The 20,061-nt window shown below is 45.1% G+C and overlaps 1 protein-coding gene across 1 annotated transcript in view; it reads right to left on the bottom strand.

Moving 5' to 3' along the window:
• UNC45B (unc-45 myosin chaperone B) overlaps window positions 1–20,061 on the bottom strand; it is a 157,364-nt gene that overhangs the window by 48,612 nt on the left and 88,691 nt on the right. The window contains exons 7-9 of the mRNA XM_069614899.1: window positions 19,048–19,213; window positions 15,164–15,334; window positions 3,880–4,051 (exon numbers count right to left, since the gene is read on the bottom strand). Of these exons, the coding sequence (XP_069471000.1) occupies window positions 3,880–4,051; window positions 15,164–15,334; window positions 19,048–19,213 (509 nt within the window). The remainder of the gene's footprint in view (window positions 1–3,879; window positions 4,052–15,163; window positions 15,335–19,047; window positions 19,214–20,061) is intronic.

Genomic DNA, 20,061 nt, shown 5'->3' with positions numbered 1-20,061 from the left:
GCAATTACAAGTGGGCCTGAGTGCCCGCAGTGGGCCTGCGTGCCCAGCATCATCGGGCCTGCGAGCCCGTGCGAGCGGCAGGGCCCGTGCGCCCAGCAGCAGAGGAGACGGTGGACCCGTGCACCCGCAGCAGAAGAAGACCCGTGAGGAGCTCCGGAGGAGGGTCCGTGAGCCCAGCAGAAGGAAGACGTCGCGGGAGCCCTCCTCGACAGAGGAGAAGACCGCCGGACGCAGCCCAGCAGAAGGAGGAGCTGCGGGAGCCCACCCCGACAGAGAAGACCGCCGGACGCAGCCCAGAAGAAGGAGGAGCTGCGGGAGCCCACCCCGACAGAGGAGAAGACCGCCAGACGCAGCCCAGCAGAAGGAGGAGCTGCGGGAGCCCACCCCGACAGAGGAGAAGACCGCCGGACGCAGCCCAGCAGAAGGAGGAGCTGCGGGAGCCCACCCCGACAGAGGAGAAGACCGCCAGACGCAGCCGACAGCAGAGAGGATCGCTGGCCAGCAGAGGATGACGCGGAAGCGGCCCCCAGCAGGAAGCGGAGCTGCCACCAGGAGCAGCCCCAACGGCGAGAGCGAGACGCCGCGAGGAGTGCGCAGCGGCTGCAGGTACTAAACCCCGCGTCTCCCGCGCAGTGACAGTAAAAAAAAAATAACAATAAAATAACACCACCAAAACAAACAAGGGAATCCCCGTGTCTCCCACACAGTGACAGTTGGGAAAGGAAAGGGGAAACCCTGTGTCTCCCACAAGTGACACTAAAAAAAAAAATATATATATATATATATACAGCTAAAACAAACAAAGGAAACCCTGTGTCTCCCACAAGTGACATTGGAAACTAAAATAATACAAGCCACAATGTATGGCCCAGCGGCATTGACCCCGTGTCTCCCACCCAGTGACACTAGAAAACGCAAAAGGAAATAAGAATGAGCATGATGCGTGACAGCAGGAATAGAGGCCAAACACTACGACTCAACGGACATGTATGAACAATAAGAGGCAAAGAATAACACGGCTGGCCATACCCTACAAAACCAGCAGGCAGAAGTACCTATAAGGAATGGAAGCATCACGGCACACTAAACAAGTGACCACAGTGCCCCAGCATACACAGGGGCGCCACCACGTCGGATCCGGACGCGGCAGACCCCAACGCCCAGCCACCAGAACCAGCACACAAAGGGGCACCCGGCACCCTGCTAACACCCCGGCTGCCCCGACCAACGCAAAGGTAACGTGGAGGTAGCGATAGTGAATAGGGGCGTCGCACTAATGGAAAATTAATGGTGACCACCCACCGCCACAACTTCACCTACTGAGACACAAGGACGCAGTGGCACTCGCGCCCAGCTGCGACAAAACCACCACGAGGACACGCACAAGACAAAGAGAAGACAGATATTGGAAAGCTGCCCAAACTCATGCGTACCAGCAGCAGAGAAGACCCGTACCGGACAGGACCGGCAACAGCGAAAGTAAAAGAAACACCACCCATACAAACCAAAGTACCAAAACACAGCGATCTGCCGCCAAAGACCGCACGCAAGTGCACTGCAAATCCACACCCGAACTAAACACCGGCAACCATGACCGAGCTAGAGCAAGCAGACGCTGACGCAAGTGCGCAAGCCCTAGCAGACCTGGGCCCCACGTCATATGCCACCATCATGAGACGGCCCAACCCATTCGCCTTGATCCCGCACCACGACCAAGGAACAAGATGGGAGGAATGGGTCGAAGAATTTGAGGACTTTCTAGGTGCAATTGGGAACAAAGACCCGCCAAACAAACTCAGCATATTTAGGAATTTGGTAGGAAAAGAGGTAAAGGACATCATCAAGACAATCCCTGCCACAGACAAAACCACGTACCAACGTCTCCTCGATGCAATAAACGACAGACTCATAGTAGGATCCAACAAAGACTACGAATGCCTTGCATTCAACCAACACAGGCAACGTTCACACGAATCAATTGGAGAGTTCGTCATACGTCTCCAGCAGAAGATAGGAGACTGCGACTTCGCCAACTTCAATGATGAAGAAGCTATAAGACTAAGGATCACAGAAGGGTGCACCTCGTCAACATTCAGGAAACGCCTTCTCATAAAGCCCCTACCCCTAGCGAAAATACTGAATATGGCAAAAACATACGAGGGAGTTGACGCACAGGCAGCCACCATTGAGAGGAATGTTGTACGTGACGCCATCGCGGCCCTCACGGAAAAGCAATCGCAACACTCCGAGCCCACTCGACCCTGGAGAAGGAAGAAACAGAGAAGACACTGGCTAAAAAGCCCGAGCAAAGAGCAATGCCACGGGCGAGGGTGGAATAACACCCACAGACAACCATACCCAGCTCTTAGACGAACATGCTGGCGCTGTGGCCAGGAAGGTCACCTTCAAGGAATGTGCAGAACTGGACCACCCACAAGCTCGGCATGCCAACCCACACCCCAAGAAAGATGCCCGGCTACACCTAGAGCACGGTTAGACATCAGGAAAGACATCAAGGACATGAACACCAGCCCACCCAGAGGTCTCGGGCATGCACACCACCTCTACCCTGAGTTAGCCCACCAAAAAGGGGACGGACCGGCACTTGGCACACAAACCCCACCCGTTCTGCAAGAGGACTATGAGCTAAATGTCGTACGGGGGGGAATGGAAGTCACAGGAAACGTCAGTACAAGGCAACAGTACCAGACAAGGGCGGAAGAATACCCCCTAGACAAACCCCAAGACCATGCCATCCAATGGAGGACGGCACAGACAGAACAGCCTAAAGGACGGTCACAACGTGACCCAACCCAAGGAGATCGCAGAGTGCCGGACACCATCCGCACAATACCGAGTCCCGCCAGAGGACACAGCCTTCTCAGTAACCGGACAGCACTACAGCACGCACTCATCAGCGTCCACTATAGATCATTCAAAGCAACCCACAAGAAGGACCACGTGCCCGAGCAAGATGCGGGAGAGACAAGCAAAGCCAAAGGACAGACGAACAGCGCAGATCCCATCCTAGCGACAAGGGACAAAGAACAAGTGACAAATACGACGAGGAACTACGGCAATATGATGCCAAATTACTCCCTCCTCCACGAGTTATACTTTGAAGAGCATGAACCAACGGAAAGGGAGATGATCGAGATGGAGATAAAAGAGAGAGAGGAGACTCATGAAACACTGCAACGAGAGAGTGCAGAGGAGAGCCACGAGCAACCAAGCAGACACCATCAAACCACGAAGAGACCCCAACGGCTCATCGAGCAAATGTAACCTCGGAAGTCTCATGTTAAGCAAGGGGGAGGTGTTGTAAGGGAAAAAGGACAGAGCCCCTTTAAGAGGGAGAGCTCAAGACTATGGGAGGGAGCGGGAAGCGGGAGGAAAGGGAGGGGCGACGGAAGAGAGAGAGGCAGTAAGGCCATGGAGGAATAAAGAGAAGGTTGGAGTGTACGATGGCTCCTGTGTGTTTATTGGGCATACTTGAGGCAGCCCCAAGAGGGGGGCCCAACAGCAATCTCATTCACTGGTGCCAATTATTGCAATCTATATGTACAATTTAAACATCACCAACATAGGTTATGCCTTTCCATTGATTTAATTTCTTTTTAAGTTGATTTTAGTTCTATTTTAGTTAAATGTTTGATCGGTGCCTACTGGAATTAAGTCATAGTTATATTTTAAATACATTTATTTTAGAACAGTTATCAATACTCTATTAACTATGTGCCATCAATCAGAATGAATGCTAACGTTGTATATAATAGGCTTTGTATATCGATTTGCAGCTGGACTTGGCTAAGCGGCAGAGGTAGGTAGGCACTGATTCCTGCTTTTTGTGATGTCCTGATATCTCCCTTCATGACTCACGTGATGTAATCTTCACAGATTTGTCTGTAATTGTCTCTTTCTGGATCACAGCGCAGATCTTCAAAGAGTTTGTTCATGAGAATGGAGGCCGTCATCCGCGTATTCTCTGTCAGGGGGAGGCAGTTAGGCAGCTCAGGGATTTGTCCCAGGACTTTCAAGATCTTTCTCAAACCTATATCATAGAGAAAGAGTAAAGGAAAAAGGGTATTAGCTAGAGGGGATAGAAAGAGGCAATGTGCAAAGCCAAGGAAAGGGTGTAAGAAGAGGCAAGAATGTAGAGAGCTGTAAGAAGATACAGACGAGCGAGAACAAAGGCATCATAGAAAAAGGCAAGTGAGAGACATATGAGTGCAAACAAAGGACTAAAAGACAGCAAAGGGCACATGAGCAAGCGATAAACAAGGATTGAGATGAGGGGCAGAGATAGAAATAAACATGAGAAAATGCAGGGAGGCAAGAGAGACAAGGAGTAAACAAGACTAAAAGAGAAAGGAGAGAGAAGCATGGGAGATTATTTTAGAGTGTCTCAACGATCTCAGCAGCACTACCAAGGGGTCTCTTTCTCGCTATATAAAATAAGTAAACAAATTTAAAAAAGAATTAAAAATTGAGTTTTATAAAAAAAAAAAAAAGGTAAGTGACATGATACCAAGAAGGCATGAAAATTTGATGGAGAGACGGAGAAGGAGAGAGAAAGAGGGAGTGCAGGAAAATGGCAAAGGGAAAGAGAGAAGAAAGCAATGGAAGGAGGAAGGGAAGGAGAGAGAAAAACAGAGAAGTCGAGAAAAGAAATAAGTGAGAGAGATCATGCATGTGCGTCAGAGAGGAACACAGGGTGCGAGCGAAAGGAGGGGAACAAACAGAGAATAATAGTTAGACAGAGGTAGGTGAGAGGCATGTGAAAGCAGATTACTAGGGAACTATACAAACATATTCTTTAGTTTACTACCTTTTACGTAGATCTAGAGGCCACCTTACAAATGTTGCCTTGCTTTACGAAAATACGCACAACTTGGAGGCCCTTTAGAGGTTATATGAAATGCAGAAGGAGGCGACTGAGGGATTCTTGCCTGAAAAAGATAGTTGTTACTGGCATTTGGATGTGTAGTTTGTGGCTGCTGGGTTACAGCGAACCTGGCTTCGAGATGAGGTGCTTGCGGGTCGAACCAGGTTCGAAAGCGGCAAGTCATGTTGATCCTAGGCGGCAAGTCTGCGTTGAGTCTGGTTCGAGTAGAGTTCGTTGTGGTTCTATGGTGGTGTTGAGTGATGCAGGTCGATGGATCACCAGGAGCGGTTCAACGATAGAGTGTGGTTTGAAACAGTGAGTACTGCTTGTTTGGATCAGTGATTGATGTTATAATCCAGCAGTTCAAGTCGAGTTGCACTGCAAAGTCCTGGTGGATTGATGCTTGGTTCAATGACACCGTGGGTCAAAGTCAACTGCACAGTGCATTGGTACTTGAGCCGGACAGGTGACAAGGCTCTGTTGGGGCGTTGCTGGGTTGAACCGGATCGATGTATGCAAGCATCAGCAGTGCATACATGGTAAGTGCCAAAGGCAGCACCACAGGTTCTGGTGGTTTGAAACACATTAGAATACTGTTCGAATGTGGTTTCAAAGTGTTTTAAGCGATGAAAAAATTAGACCTGGATACTTTCACCCTCTGGATGCGGTTAGTCTCACTGCAGGGGCTCCTATGGTGAGGTGAGTCTTTGCTAGCAGAGTGGTAGGCCTTGGCCCTCAGCAAAGTCACCCCATTGTGCCCTGTGGATAAGCAGGGAGCAGAGCTTTCCTCTGCCTTGGAAACACCACCTTCACCTTTGGCAGCAGGCTTTTAAAAGGACTGCGCTCCCAGCAGGGTTCACATGAATTCTTCCTGATACCCTTTAAGGTCCAAATGTAAATCAAAGAAGAGGTGGGTAACTCCCTCTTTTATAGGTAAAAGGCCACAGGGGATGATTGAATGAAAGCAAGACTGCTTTAAGGGTCCAGACCCTTGCCTCCTGATGTCATAGTCTGAGTACATTATTGTGCATGAAGCGGAGGTGACAAGAAGGAGAGAAAAGCCCACCCAAAATCAAGATGGAGGAACCCTTCATCAAGCTCCCCTGTGCTCTCTGTCCTAACACCACCCCTTTCCATGACTGCGGTTCAAAATCTCTCTGGTGTGCAATCCCCTCATATGAGGCAGGGTTTTGATATGAAATTGCCTCAACCTGCCAGTGTCAACAGGCAGGTATCCTGGACTACTGGAATGCAGACAGGTGCCTGGAGTCCACATCGCCACTCACAGCTGGCCTGAACTCACAGGTTTGACACTAGTATGAAGTTAGATGTGTCTTTAATAATTATGTGAATTATCAGGCACCATTTCATAATCTAGATATGGCTTCTATGTCCAGATTATCCTGCCACCAGGTGATACTTTGGCATAATTAACATGATTTTGGAACAAAGGTGTAGACTAAAATGCAGCCTCTTCACTGACATTGCCATCACAGCAGCTGTCAAACAGGGCACATGTGAACTCTGGACCGGTTCTGCTCCACTGGAGAGCAGGAGCTGATGCAGCAGGGCACAGGTGTACACTATGCGTTCAGCATGGAGTTTAATGAAAGTGGGGTCTTGTTAGCAAACAATCCTTTGTGAGATGGATTACCTGCATCCTTTTATTATTAATAAAAATCAAAAAAGCTAGGGCTTTTACACCTTTGCCATATGGCCATCCTTCCCAAGCACCAAAACTCCCACTCCCATAACCCAAAGAATACCTACCAAGCAAAAATCCGGACAATGCACAAAGAGGGAGAGGAGGAACCAAGCCTCTGATGAGGAAAAACAAAACTCTGTGTAATGAAGATTATAAGTGTTGTAATTGTAATTGTTTATTTGTAAAGCGCTTATACACAAGTGACGTGCTTCAAAGCGCTTCAAGGCGGTAAGGGAACAAGGGGATAAAGAGTCATTCTTAGGCCTTGAAGTTTCCAAATGATCTAACAAAAGATGACTAGCATCCAGGCCTGAGGGCTTTGCTACTAGTGATGTGTATGCTGGGTAGGAAAGCAGAAGGGGGAGGAGAGGAAGAAGACAAACAATCGATAGGCTACCATACTAAGTGAGCGACGATTCAGAGAGCAATTTCTTGACACAGAGTGAGGTGCTAGGGAAGGGCGGGAGAAGGAGCGGAACATACAGAAACAGAACTACCATACTAGGCCAGGCAAACAAGGCCTAGTGCATTCTAGGTAATGTAGGCGCGCAGACAGTAAATGTAGGGAGGTGGAGGGAAACAAGTACCACAGTCAAGCAGTGCCCTGGGTTAAGTGCAGAGAGATTACCCTTCTCATGAAACGAGTTCAAGAAAGTGCAAAGTGGGGAGCAGGGTGCAGAAGCCCTGAGGCAAGTGCAAAGACTGGCGGGGGAGCCTAGGACCTGTGTGGTTATGTGGGTGCACCAGGCGACCAGTCAGCAAAAACTGACAGACTTAGGGAAGAGAAGGAGGAGGGAATAGAGATGGAGGTTAGCTGGAAGAGGGAGAGAGAAAGAAGAGGTGAAGAGGAAGGACTTGAGAAGTTTCCGGAACTTAATGTGATCAGGCTCAAGACGGAGAGGGGCAGGTTGGTTATTCCAGAGAGGAGTACCTGCAGAGGATAAGGATCTACCCCCACATCTCTGTTTGGAAAGATGGCTCACCCGCAGAGAGTTGGAAGAGGACCAGCGCAGAGCTCTAGAAGGAGAGTATTTAGAGCGAGAGAGTTGAAGATAGTACGGTCCCCTGCCTCAGAAAGACTTGTGGACTATGCAGAGGGTCTTGAACTTGATCCTAGTAGCCACAGGGAGCCAGTGAAGGGATTTCAGTGCTGGAGAGATGCAGTCCCTGGGCTTGAGACCAAGGATAAGTCTTGCAGTCCTGCTCTAAATGAGTAGTAGAGGTCGGAGAGTGGAAGTAGGCAGATAGAGAAAGAGACTATTGCAGTAATCCAGTCTATAAAGAACCAGGGCTCTGGAGACTGTAAGCCTCTGGGGGAAGGTGATAAAGGGTAGAAGACCACTGAAGAGGTGCAGCTGGTAGTGGGACTTTTTAGAGATGTCCGAAAAAAGGAGAGAGTGGAGTCGAAGACGAACACCCGATTTTTTGCCTCACTAGTGTGTGAGTGCGCAGGGCCAAGTGTTCAATCAAATCACTCCTCCTTTTCCTTGTCTCAGTTGTCAATTAATGAGGCTATTAAGCATCACTTGATTTACACTCGTTAGAAATAAAAACACATGGCTTTTCAACACATATATTTATCATTCATGACAGTACATCACAAAGAGGCTAAACCAAGAACAGTCGTACCGAAAATTAAGGAAGAGACAAACCAAACAAGAAGCCTGAATCAGGGAGAAATGTTGAAGGGAAAGGCCAATCGGCTGCCCTACAGATTTCATCCATAAACCCCCCCTGACCTGTACCCCAAATGCTGATAGATCTCCTATTGGAATACCATAGATAATGGGAGGGGCAGCAACCTTCTCCTGTTCCTAAGCCAAGATAACTGTCTGCCAAACGGTCCTACTTGGATTGCCGTAGACGTTGTCTTACCTCAGTGGGCCATACCACAGGCCCAAGCAGATCCTGCATAATAAATTGTAAATAAGAATCATAACAGAAGAGGACGCCTAACTCACTTAAGCAACACATGTAGGTGGTTGCCACCAGGAATATCACCTGGAAGGAACTTCAAATCAATTTCCTGTAATTGCTCAAAGGAAGGGGATTGCAGGAGGAGATCTTCTGCAGTAAGAAGTGAGCAAACAGAAGGGCATTATTCTCACCATCAGCAATACCACCCTGAGTAGCTCTGAAAGTATAGGCAGACTTTTACTGAGCCCCAGGTTGCCTCATAAATATAATCCAATATATTCCAAACACATGAGTATATACCTTGTTCTGCATTATCAAGCTATGGTTCATGTCACAGGACCAGATTTAACAAGGGGGGTCCTGGGAGTCCCTCTGCCAGACATTAGTCCTGGTTACGAGAGACTTACCCAGAGTCTTTAGCTCACTATCTCATGTCACAGGACCAACATGCACCCATGCTACCATAAAAAATGTTTTCTCGCGCTGCTTCCACCCTCCCTCTTTCTTGGAAACTTTGCCCTTTTTCCACCATATCATTATCTAGGTCTGGATACCCTGGGTGGGGTACAATAACTCAACTTCCAGACAAGCATAGGCACTCTGAAATGCTACTGTGGTGATTTGGGGCATTATGAAAACTTCGCAAATAACTAAGCACAGAGTGGGATTCATGGAAATCAAATAACTGTTGTTTTTGAGGTCTGCAGACATGACATCCAATACATTTCTAATGTGATGCTTGAAATGTAGCCTTTCTGGCAGAACGGTGCATCAAGACATTGCTCTTCCATCCTGGAATTGAAACAAAAGAAGAATAGATTGCAAAGATAATGCTAAGGAACACCTCAGTTCATTTGGATTTGGACCTTGAGGTCTCTCCATATAGGAAGGAAGACTTTCCATTCATCAGAACTCAACATTGCCCAGGTTATCTCCGAAACCTGAGAATGATTCAGGTGGAGTTTCTGGATATTTAACATCCAGATCTCCAGAGGAAAGTGCATCCTCTCTTGAGTATGAAGTGCTGAGCTGGAGCATGAATTAAGCAGTGTTTCATAGATTGGTGAATGTGTTTTCTATCCCAATGAAGCACTCGCACCACTTGGGCTAGTGGCTCTGTGAAGTCCCATGAAGTAGACATGAGCCCAAATGCAAGATCCTAAAACTAATAGCGATGGTGCATAACAAAGAACTTCCATAAAGTGTGATGAGGCACAGGCTTTCCACTAAGAAGATTCAACTCAACAAACCACTGCGCCATATGGAAGAATGTGCCCCAGCACGGTCATGGTTTGATCACAAAGGCTAAGCGGCAGGCAAACAGCATTCAGCAGAAATCAGTATTCAACATCAAAACCCAAAGCCCAAATGTTTGTCATGGATCCTGGGACATTTATTCTGTTTGGCTCCTTGCATTCAAGGACTGGCAGATGAGTAGTCTGGAATTGCTGTAATCTGCACTCCTCTGCACAACCTCTGGGAAACCCATGAATCCCTTGATGTGTTCCAGGAGCTCCTTAAAGATGTTGATGCGATTATAACGGCCTGCAATGTCCATATCATTCTCATTTTCTGTGTAAGGATCAGTAGAAAAGGCTCTGTCAGGGGATGCCTTGTCCTGCTTTACTGGAAGTTATGCCAAATCCCTGGGCAATACTGCTGAAAGAGTTTTCTCAACAGGTTACTCAATGAGTTGCTACCCCTCCATCAAATAACCTTACAATCCAGGTTAGCAAAGATTCACCAGTCCTCTGTTTCAATTGGCTGATGATTTCCCCAACCTCTTGCTGGGAATAATCCTCAAGCGTTGTTAAATCCATCATCCCCCCTCTTGAATTATTTGTATTAGGATCCTTGTCTGTTTCCTCTGGATACAACCTGCATATTACACATCTGAACACAGATTTATCTGAGCATATGTTCAGTATAGCATTACTATGAATATATGAACTCAATGTTAATTGTAGCCGATGTGGCATTGTTTGTGAGCATGCAGCTCTCTGAAAAGACCGTTTTTCAGGGTTTTCTATATCAGGTTCATTACCCAAGGGGATGTGGAATGATCTGTAGTGCTCCTCAAAACATACACACTATTGGTGGTGCCCAAATTCCTAATTTCTTAACTGCTACATTTGGCCACATCCTGTGTTTACCCCCCAACCAAAATGTGCGATGCTGGGCAAATCATTTACTCTTTTTATTTTATTTTTATTTTGTATTGTGCATCTGGTAAGATTTTACAAACCTTAAGCACTAAAGTATTATAAAACATTTAAAAGAAAAGGTTGAAATAAGAAATAAGAAACTTTAAAGACAGAAATTCATAATTTCGTATAAGCAGCAGTTAAAACTTATACAGTTAAAAAAGAATGCAATGCAGACAATCAATCATTCAATTGCCTCTGTCCAATTAATTTCAAAGCCACCTTCCAAACATGGTATGCTGCAGCAGTTATAACGACAGAGTTTTCTCCAAGTAAGGTTGCCCAGAATTGGTCCAATTCAATGCTCTCAGACCTCTTTACCAGTGAGCTGTAGCCTCTTGTATAATGACATTTTTGGGCTGGGCATCCGGTCAACACATGCCGACAAGTTTCAATTTCTGTTAAGCACAATCTACATAAACAGTCTGCTAGTGGGATGCATTGCCAAGAACCGTGATATCCTCTGGTTGGCAGAATGTTTAGCCTGAGATATAATATTAAGCGCCTCAGATCTTCTGAACATAGTTTTTTAAGATACATACTTGGGCAGTCAGAGTTAAAGGTGTGATGTGAGTACTCATTGTATCTTCGCTTCCTAGCAAGATTTTCAATACCCTGAATCCTATCCCATGTCTTGATCTTTTTCTTAAGTATGTTCTCTATGTCAGGAGAATCAAAGAAATATGACAGTGGTATATTGAGATCATTAGAGCTAGTTTCCCAAGATTGCTTAAATTCATCTATGAAGTTATTTTTGTTTTCTTTATCTCCACAGATTGGTTTCCTAGCAGTTGCATTACAGAGTTGTAATTTACACAAGATGATGTTAATTTACAATACAATAGAAAGTGACCTTTGCAGAAGCCATGTGGCCTGCAAAGAGGTAAGCCGGTATTCCAACCCAATCTCAGGGCAGCAACTGGGACGGACGATGGTACATTGATGATGCTACGCAGCATTTTTCCCTCAATCTTGTCAAGCCATGGGACAAATTTCGAAGGCAAGACTGCCAGATCATATAATAGACTGGGAACCATACTTACTCGATACATCTCTAGTAAACCTTCAGTGTTCAAGCCCCCTTGCCTGGCTATATAATATTTAACTGCCAGCCATTTTTTCCTGATTTGTGCATCAAAATTGGTGCTGTAGAAATGGGCAGAAGGTTTGTATTTAATGGGAAAACCCAAGTAGCTATACTAGTCTATTATATCTAATGCCTCTCCATTGGGATGCCACTGGAAGGAAGGTTTTTGGGGGAGTTTGCCAGCTAGACACATGATTTTTGTCTTTGTGATGTTTATCTCCATATCATTAGCTTTTGCGTATGCTGCCAGTGCCTCTATTGATCTCTGCAAGCCCATTTAGTTCTTGTCAAAGATAACAGTGTCATCGGCTTAGATCATACATAGCAGTGGCTTGCTATTCATTTTAGGAGGGAAATTTCATACAGAGCTAAGGCCCTCTGCCATGTGAGCTACATAAACATTATAGAGCATGGGTGCTAAAACACGCCCCTGCTTTAATCCTCGATTGGTGTCAAATGGTTTATTTAAAGTGCCAGAATGACTTAGCCGTATTGCGACTGTAGTGTTGCTATGGAGCAGCTCAATATAATACAGAAGGTCAGGCTCTTTACTCCAATACCTTAACTTTTCCCACAGGAGATTGCGCTTCACCAGATCGAAGGCCTTGGTGAAGTCTACAAAGCAGCAATACAAGTTGTCTTTAGGTTCGGTTGAGGCTTGCACCGTGAGATAATGTGTTATAGACAAGTTATCAATTGTGCCATACTTTTTCCTGAAGCCAGTCCGAAACAATGTTGTTTCCCTAAACCCATGTTGTGAGCCGTTTTAGCAGAGTGGTTGCGAAAATCTTCTGGCTAACATGGAGCATGGACAACATTCTGTAAATGGACAGGTTAGCTCTATCTACTTTTGTAAAAACAGGAACTAATGTGGATTTGTGCCAACTCTCAGGGAGATGGCTGCTGCAATAGATTTTGGTCAAAAATGCAAGACAAGATCCTAGCCCAGAGCTGTGGGTTTTCTTTTAGTAGAATATTAGGAATGCTGTCTGGCCCCGGTGCTCTGGAGGGTTTTAGCTTTCGCATTATGTTTTCCAACTTCTCCAGGTCGGGGACCGATAGGCACCATGTTACATTTTTCAGCCACTCATTAGCTGATTCCTTAGCATTTGCAAGAGGAGTATACAGCTTCCTTATATGCCTTTCCCATGCAATCTCAGTGACTGGATTGAGATCACTTGCCAGGTGGATTTTTTTATAGTTGTTGAAACGGGACCAGAATTTACGAGAGTCATGGGATTTTAGAAGGGAGACGATAACCAACCAATTGGTACTTAAAAAAGATTGTTTATGTTGTTTGAGCAAGTGGTGGTCTAGATTAAGGCAGCCTCTTTTTCCAAGCTCATGAGGGCCCTGTCTCTTCTAATAAAGGCCCTGTCCTTGCATTTTGATATTTTGTTATCCTAATTCAAAAGATTAAAAGGAGTGGTTGGAAGCCAAATTCTATTACCAAATGAACTGTACGATCTCTTGTGCGCAGTTAGTTGGCGATCCAGTGAGACCTGCAAGGTCCCATATCTTTTCCTGCCGATTCTCCTTATCAAAGTAATCATTTGATAGAAAGTCATTGATCTCCTTGATCCTCTCAGCCGGCCACCAGATGCGATTACCTTTAACTTTGATGTGTATATTGGCCCCACACCTCTTTTGGCTGGTGGAAGGAGCTATGTTGATAGCCCATGTGATATAAGTGCGATCTCTCAGGTCAGTAGGTTTGCTTTTAGGCACTTCGCAACAGCGAGCCATTTCTGGATCAGCTATTACATAATCGATGTGTGAGTAGGAGCTGCCATTCGACCACGTGTACATAGGGTCTTCAGGACTCGACATTTCAGTGGGTAGGCATTCCACTGCATCGGTAGACAAAAAGTGTTTCCATTTATTGTTGCTATGGGCACTGGATTGCGGTCTAAGGTGAACATCCCTGGTATTTAAGTCTCCAGTAATTATGATGAGATCTCTATGGTGAGTCTCATGCCAAGCCGAGAAGACCTTTCCAATGGACTTTTCTATAGTGTTGGTGTATGTGCCTGTAGGAGGATCGTAGATGTTTGCCGATGATGGCATAGTAAGTGTGACACAAAATGCATTTAATCTCTCTGGGCCTCATTCTAAGTTTGCCACTCTGGAAACAACAGTGCCGGTAAGCTTACAGCACTGTTATTTCCAGACCGGCAAAGTACGGGTTTGCCTGCAGGAGCCGCTGTGCCCGACAGGTCTGACCCTGCCGGACACAGCGGTCACGGAAGGCAATGTCGTCACAGAAGCACCAGCACCGTTAAAAACTGTGCCATTCCCATGATTGTTAAGAATGTCATTATATGGATGTCTTATTTGATGCTGCATGTTGCCTCGGTAGCCTTATATCTCCATGAAAATTCAGCACATATTTGCAGTCTAGAGCTATGTTGTTCTATGGTGCTTTTAGTCCAATTAGTAATGTAAACGGAGAATATGGTGCCCATAATGAAACCAAAGACCACATTCCTGGATCTTGACATGAGGAATGAATTCATGGACCGCATGTTAGTTGGATCCCTAGATGTGTATATAAACTCTTTTCTACATATTGCTACTATGTATGTGGAATGTATTTTGCACATTGAGGTATTTGCACATTTCTGTAGCACTTTGTTGCTGCTTGCACGTTTTTGATGCAGTGATGTTGAGTATGTATGAATGTGTGCATTTTGATAAGTGAAGGGTCGTATGAATGTGATTGCGAAGAATATTGATACCTTTGCACTTCTGCGCTTTCTCTTTTCGTAACAAACTGTGTCTATGTGATTTTAAGATTAGTGCGACATTATAAAATATATATTTTTAGAAATTGCTTAGACTCCAGCTTTTTGGAGTGTGAACTTTGGTGAGTTTCAGGACTTTATGTGGTGGTCCTCCCTTAATTTATGTGTTGAAATTAGGTGATGCCCACCTACCCTCATGTGATACCAGCCTTTTTGTTTATATAGCCCATAATGAAACCGAAGAGCATGAATAACAGTCCCCAATGTGATATACAAACATATGATTAATTTAGTGACATTTTCCCTATAAAAGAAATAAAGCACACCATTTGATAATGTACTGCTTCTTTAGCTATGCAGGAAATAAGGGAGGGTCTGTTGGACAAAACAATAGTTCAAGTGAAAACATGAGATGCATCTAGAAAACACCATCAAAAGCACCAGAAATGTATCTGACATTGTGCAAATAACATTTATCTATGCTAAGTTACACCAGGAGTGTTTCATACATATCACTCTACTTATGCCATGTCAGAAAAGAGTTGTATTGATTCCTAACTCTGAAATGCCTTCTTAAATGAATGATTGCTCACAATGGCAGTGTTAGACTATCCTACATACCATGATCAATGACAAAGAGGGATTTGGAGTGATCTTTGTTGCGAAGGTCCTTCCGAGGGATGTTCTTGTTGAGGAGATTGAGCGCCTGGTCACGTCCGTGCCCTGAAACCTTCTTGCTTCCCAGCATGTCCAGCAGAGCCACGGTGATCATCCTCAGGTCCTTCTTGGTGTCTGTCCATGTAAAGCACAAAAAGAGTGGGATTAGCAATTGTACATAGCCCGAGAGAAACCACATGCATTGCTGAGGCTGCATTCTGAAGGGTCACCCTCCGGCTTCCTCACAGCACTGGGCGGGTCCTTTGCAGTATTTAGGTTGTGCCAATATTTTGTGTCTCCAGACTTGCCCTTGATGCATCTCATGGCCTGAGACAAAGGGTTCTAATCCAAAAGGAACACTATTGATGCCACTCAGAGTTAAAAAGAAAAAGGACAACAGAAATACGTTATAACCAATTTACCATGGGTGGTAGTAACTTGGGAATACCAATATGTGGCACTTCAATGACAGAAGCACATTTCTTCCCAGGCCATCTCTTAGCCTTGGCAACTACCTCCCTATGATTAAATATATGGTAATGTAATTTTTCTAAACAGCAAATTTAAGACCAGTCATTTTCTGTTGTTATATTAAGCAGTGTGAGTGGGGGAGACTTGAGGACCTATAAGGGGTCGTATTAACTGATGGGATCCTCATGGCAATGTAGGGGAGGGAGCGGAAGAGAGTGTCTACACAACCGCAAAATGGGGCCACCTTGGGTAAACTTGTTCTCATCCTTCCTAATCCATGCCAGGAAAAATAACCAATTCTTACAATGTACATTGGTTATTTACAGTTTGTATTTCTGTACACCTGTCGATTCTACAACCAGCAACCATGCCTCTAAGTAATTGAGCTCTTTGGTGTTCCCATACAAGCAGTCACACAGTCCAGGTCCGGAAGAAGGCCGACCACTTCAAGACCTGCCGAAACATCCAAAGAAGGGACAGGACCATAAACACTGAGTTTTGCCTACACCTTTTACTAATAGATAGTGATGCCGACCAAGGATAGGCCTGGTGACCTTTTCAACAATCACTATTGGTCACCCTGACCTACATGGAAACTCCTGGGTTACATTTTTAAGAAACCCACCATGAGTATAGACCCACAGGAACACATGGGTCGTAGCTACACCGAAATTGTAGAGGTAGCACTCCATATCAGAGGTTCACACACATGTGAATGGTTGCAAACTGTATGCTATGTATATATATATGTATGTATGTCTCTTCATGTAATTCTGGGATGTAACAACCTTTGTTGAATGTATTCATCTATTTTGTTGCCTATCTTACATGGATTGTTAGGCTCAGAATTCACTGTATGTTATGTATATGACCTAAAGTGTATGCTTGTTTAGATGAGCATGAGACATTCAGTGTTCTTTGTTTTTGTTTTGTCACTGTATGTTTTAAAGTTTTGAGGAAAAATAATGACCCCTTGTCTCGAAAAAAAATCAAAAATAAATACAACTAGGAGGTTGGGGACACAGAGACCCACTTTAAAAAGGTCAGAAAACCACATAAGTTGTTATTGCAAATTGTTGTTGGGAATGTTGGGAACCATGAGACATCAATTGTCATATATGTTTGGAAAATGAATACACACCCTGTGCAACCAAATTAGACTATTAGGACACCTTCTGTTACATACTATTCTTACCCTAGGCCCTAATATAGAGGGATTGCTCTTCTGTTCAACATATTTGCATAGGGGGGACTGGTTTGTTTTTGGTTATCTATTATGCTTGGTTTTCCTTATTTCAGCCTTTACCTCACTCTTTCCTGCTATGTGAGTGTATTCTGAATTTACATCCTGGGAAGGGCGGTCAATTTATCAGGTCGTTGGGATGGCTGGTAGAAAATGCTAGTGTCCACCCACATTCTCACAGCCACCCGCTCCCCTTTCTCGGGTGCTGCAATTTTTTATGGCTGCCCAGCTCCGGCTTCTCCTTTCCCTCACCCAACAAACACCAACCCGCCCCCAAACCTCTCGGCAACCTGCAGCCTCTTCCCACTCTCTTTATTTACTTGCTTGCTGGGGGCCTCTTCATCCCGGCCATAGTGCCTCAGCATCCGTGCCAGCATGGAAATAGAAAAGGGACTATGGTCCTCATTAAAAGTTTGGCAGTGTGGGGTAAAAACTGGCGGTAATTCCATTAACCTCCATTTATTTTGGCAGCAATGGAATTACTGCCATTTCCCGCACCATTGAACTACAAGGTTGCCCTTAAAGTGGAGGATTTTCTTCCAGTGTCTTTATTGGAGGTAAATCCACCACTTTAAGGCCAAATGACAGTGGAATTACAGTATTTAAAAAATGGGAATTAACATTGACCTTCCCCCACTTGTAATCCTGTGGGTTTACCTACCAAGTTGCAGTAATGGTAAGTGAGTGTAGTTGTAATTCAGCAGATTTACCACTGAATTATCACCAGTAGTGGTAACAGTAAGGGAGTTTGGTGGTAATTCGGCATATTTAATGCATACTTATCACCAAACTCACAATGAGGTCCTATGCGCTAGGGGTGTCACGGTATTAGTTTTATGACGGTACGATAACCTTCTTGCCAAATGACGGTATATCATGGTTATCGCGGTATAGCAGGTGGAGTTGACCAATCTTAACAAATATTTTCTAAAAGGTTATAAATTGTCAGATTTATCATCACAAACAAAACCAGGCACCCAAGGCCAGAATTGGGCTTTTCAATATACTTTCCACTGAAATGCCACTCCTTGCTTCCACCAAACACAAACACATGTGTGGAGAGGAGGAGGGGGAGGAGCCCTGCTGCGACTGGCAAAGCAAACTGAATAGCTTTTCTTAAGTGGTCATTTAGGCTTTTAGCTCCCCCACTGGCTACTGGTGAAGATGAACATGTTGCCATCTTTATAACCTGCGTGACACAGATCAATGGACGCTGATGGCAGTATACGCTTATGCGCGCGCGCGCGCACGCGCACACACACACACACACACACACACAGACACACACTCTCTCTCTCTCTCTCTCTCTCTCTCTCTCTCTCTTTCTCTCTCTCTCTCTGATAGAACCAGGGAAATCCCCCATTGTCATATGTTAAGCAAACATTATCCATTATGAAGAGATAAACCCCAAAGCCGCCAACCCAAAGTAAACCCTTTTCCTTCTTGGCACTGTATTTATTCTTCCTATTGCTAACATACTGATTTTGTGTCAGGCACGTGTGGTTTATGGAATGGCATTAAAAACTGCTCCAACTGAAACTACTTGGCAGATGGCACATCCAACAGTGCACCCCCAAGACTGCGCAGCACTTGCTTACTGCAGCCTTTCCAAATCAGATTGAAAAGCACACTTAACAGTATAAATGGTATACTGGTATAAACAATGTGATGGTTATTATTGTTCAATTAAGTGGTTCATGGTATATTTAACGGTATACCGTTACACCGTTACATCCCTACTATGTGCATTTTCTTTTACTTATGGTGGTGGCCATCTTTATTTTTTTATGGGAATTTGCACAAGACGTGCACAGCCAGTCTCCCTTAAAAACACTTTTAGACTATTTGCAACCAGAGGGAACCTTGGGGTGAAAATAGCTAGTACTTTCTTGTTCAGGGTTGTACAGTGACGCTAACAGCCATGCGACCTTGCAGAGGCCCTTGCTTCACTTATGCCTACCTAAGCTTAGATTTGCATGTTGTTACTGGCTCTGTATGCCCACATAACATGGGGGTGATGCTATATTAAAGGTGATCATGATGGCTGGGGGCTGCATCATCCATGTGACAGGTTAGGTTGTACAGGTCACAGACAGTTATAGAGACAGGAAGCAGGTGATGGGCTTCTACTTACCCAGAACAATAGCCTCTTCCTTCCCATGCTCCCTCTTCTCTTCCCCAGTCAGAGAGTCCACAATCGACTGCACCAGGCTGCAGGTAGCCAGCGCGATCTCTTCATGGTCCACAGACATGATCTGAACAATCTTATCGAAGCCCACCATGTGCACAATGGCTGTTGCCTGCAGACAAAGCAAGATGCAGGGATAAGCATCAGACACTGGCCTGTTGTTATTTCAGTAGTTAAATTAAGGTTTTATGCAAGCTTACTACCCAAAGAATGCATTTCAACTAAAACACAATCAAGCAACAACCTAAGTAATGACACAACTTCTTTTCAAGCTCTTGCACTTCCTGTATGTGTTGAATTTATAAAGTGGAAACCTAGCTGGGAAGCAAAGTTAACAAAGGGGATGCCCTCAGGCTGTTACAAGTAGGGTCCAGGGGTAGCAGAGGAACTGGGATTGGTAACGGGAACAGGGGCGTGGGGAACTCCACACAGTAAGAAATAAGATTTAATGGCGCGATCCGTGGGATGAATGTCTTTTAAAAGGTGTGCTGCATCCACATTGTCAATACTTTGTACTTCCAGAATTTACAACTACACAAACATGCTTTGCTCCTCCCTGTAGATTGTTCTTGCAGTGGTTTGGAAGCTTTAGGAAATGACATTTCTTGTCAGTGAAGAAGAGGTGGATTCCCCAAGTCACGTGGAATAAGAGATTGATTGTGGCGGCGTGGAGGCCTGTGGAAACAGCTATACGTTCACTCTTCCACTTTGCAGAACGGTGGAGAAGTCGGAAAGCGGTCAGAGTCTGGGACATATTGGGCAAAAGGAGCCATAGGAATAGTCCTTGTAGATGATGATCATAAAATAAACAAAACAAGCTGTTGTGTTATATAGTGGATTCTGCCTTTTCCTCACTTGTTCAAAACCAAACAATCTTTTGTGCTGGTCTAAAACAGTGTTGATTGTAAAATTTGAGCCCACAATAAAAGCTGGGCTGACAAAGCAAACTCAAGGTCATCA

This window comes from Ambystoma mexicanum, chromosome 9, assembly GCF_040938575.1.
Source record: "Ambystoma mexicanum isolate Mex_15411 chromosome 9, UKY_AmexF1_1, whole genome shotgun sequence".
Lineage (NCBI taxonomy): Eukaryota > Metazoa > Chordata > Amphibia > Caudata > Ambystomatidae > Ambystoma > Ambystoma mexicanum.
Note: the sequence above shows the minus strand (reverse complement) of the source record. Positions and strands in the feature narration are given on the sequence as shown.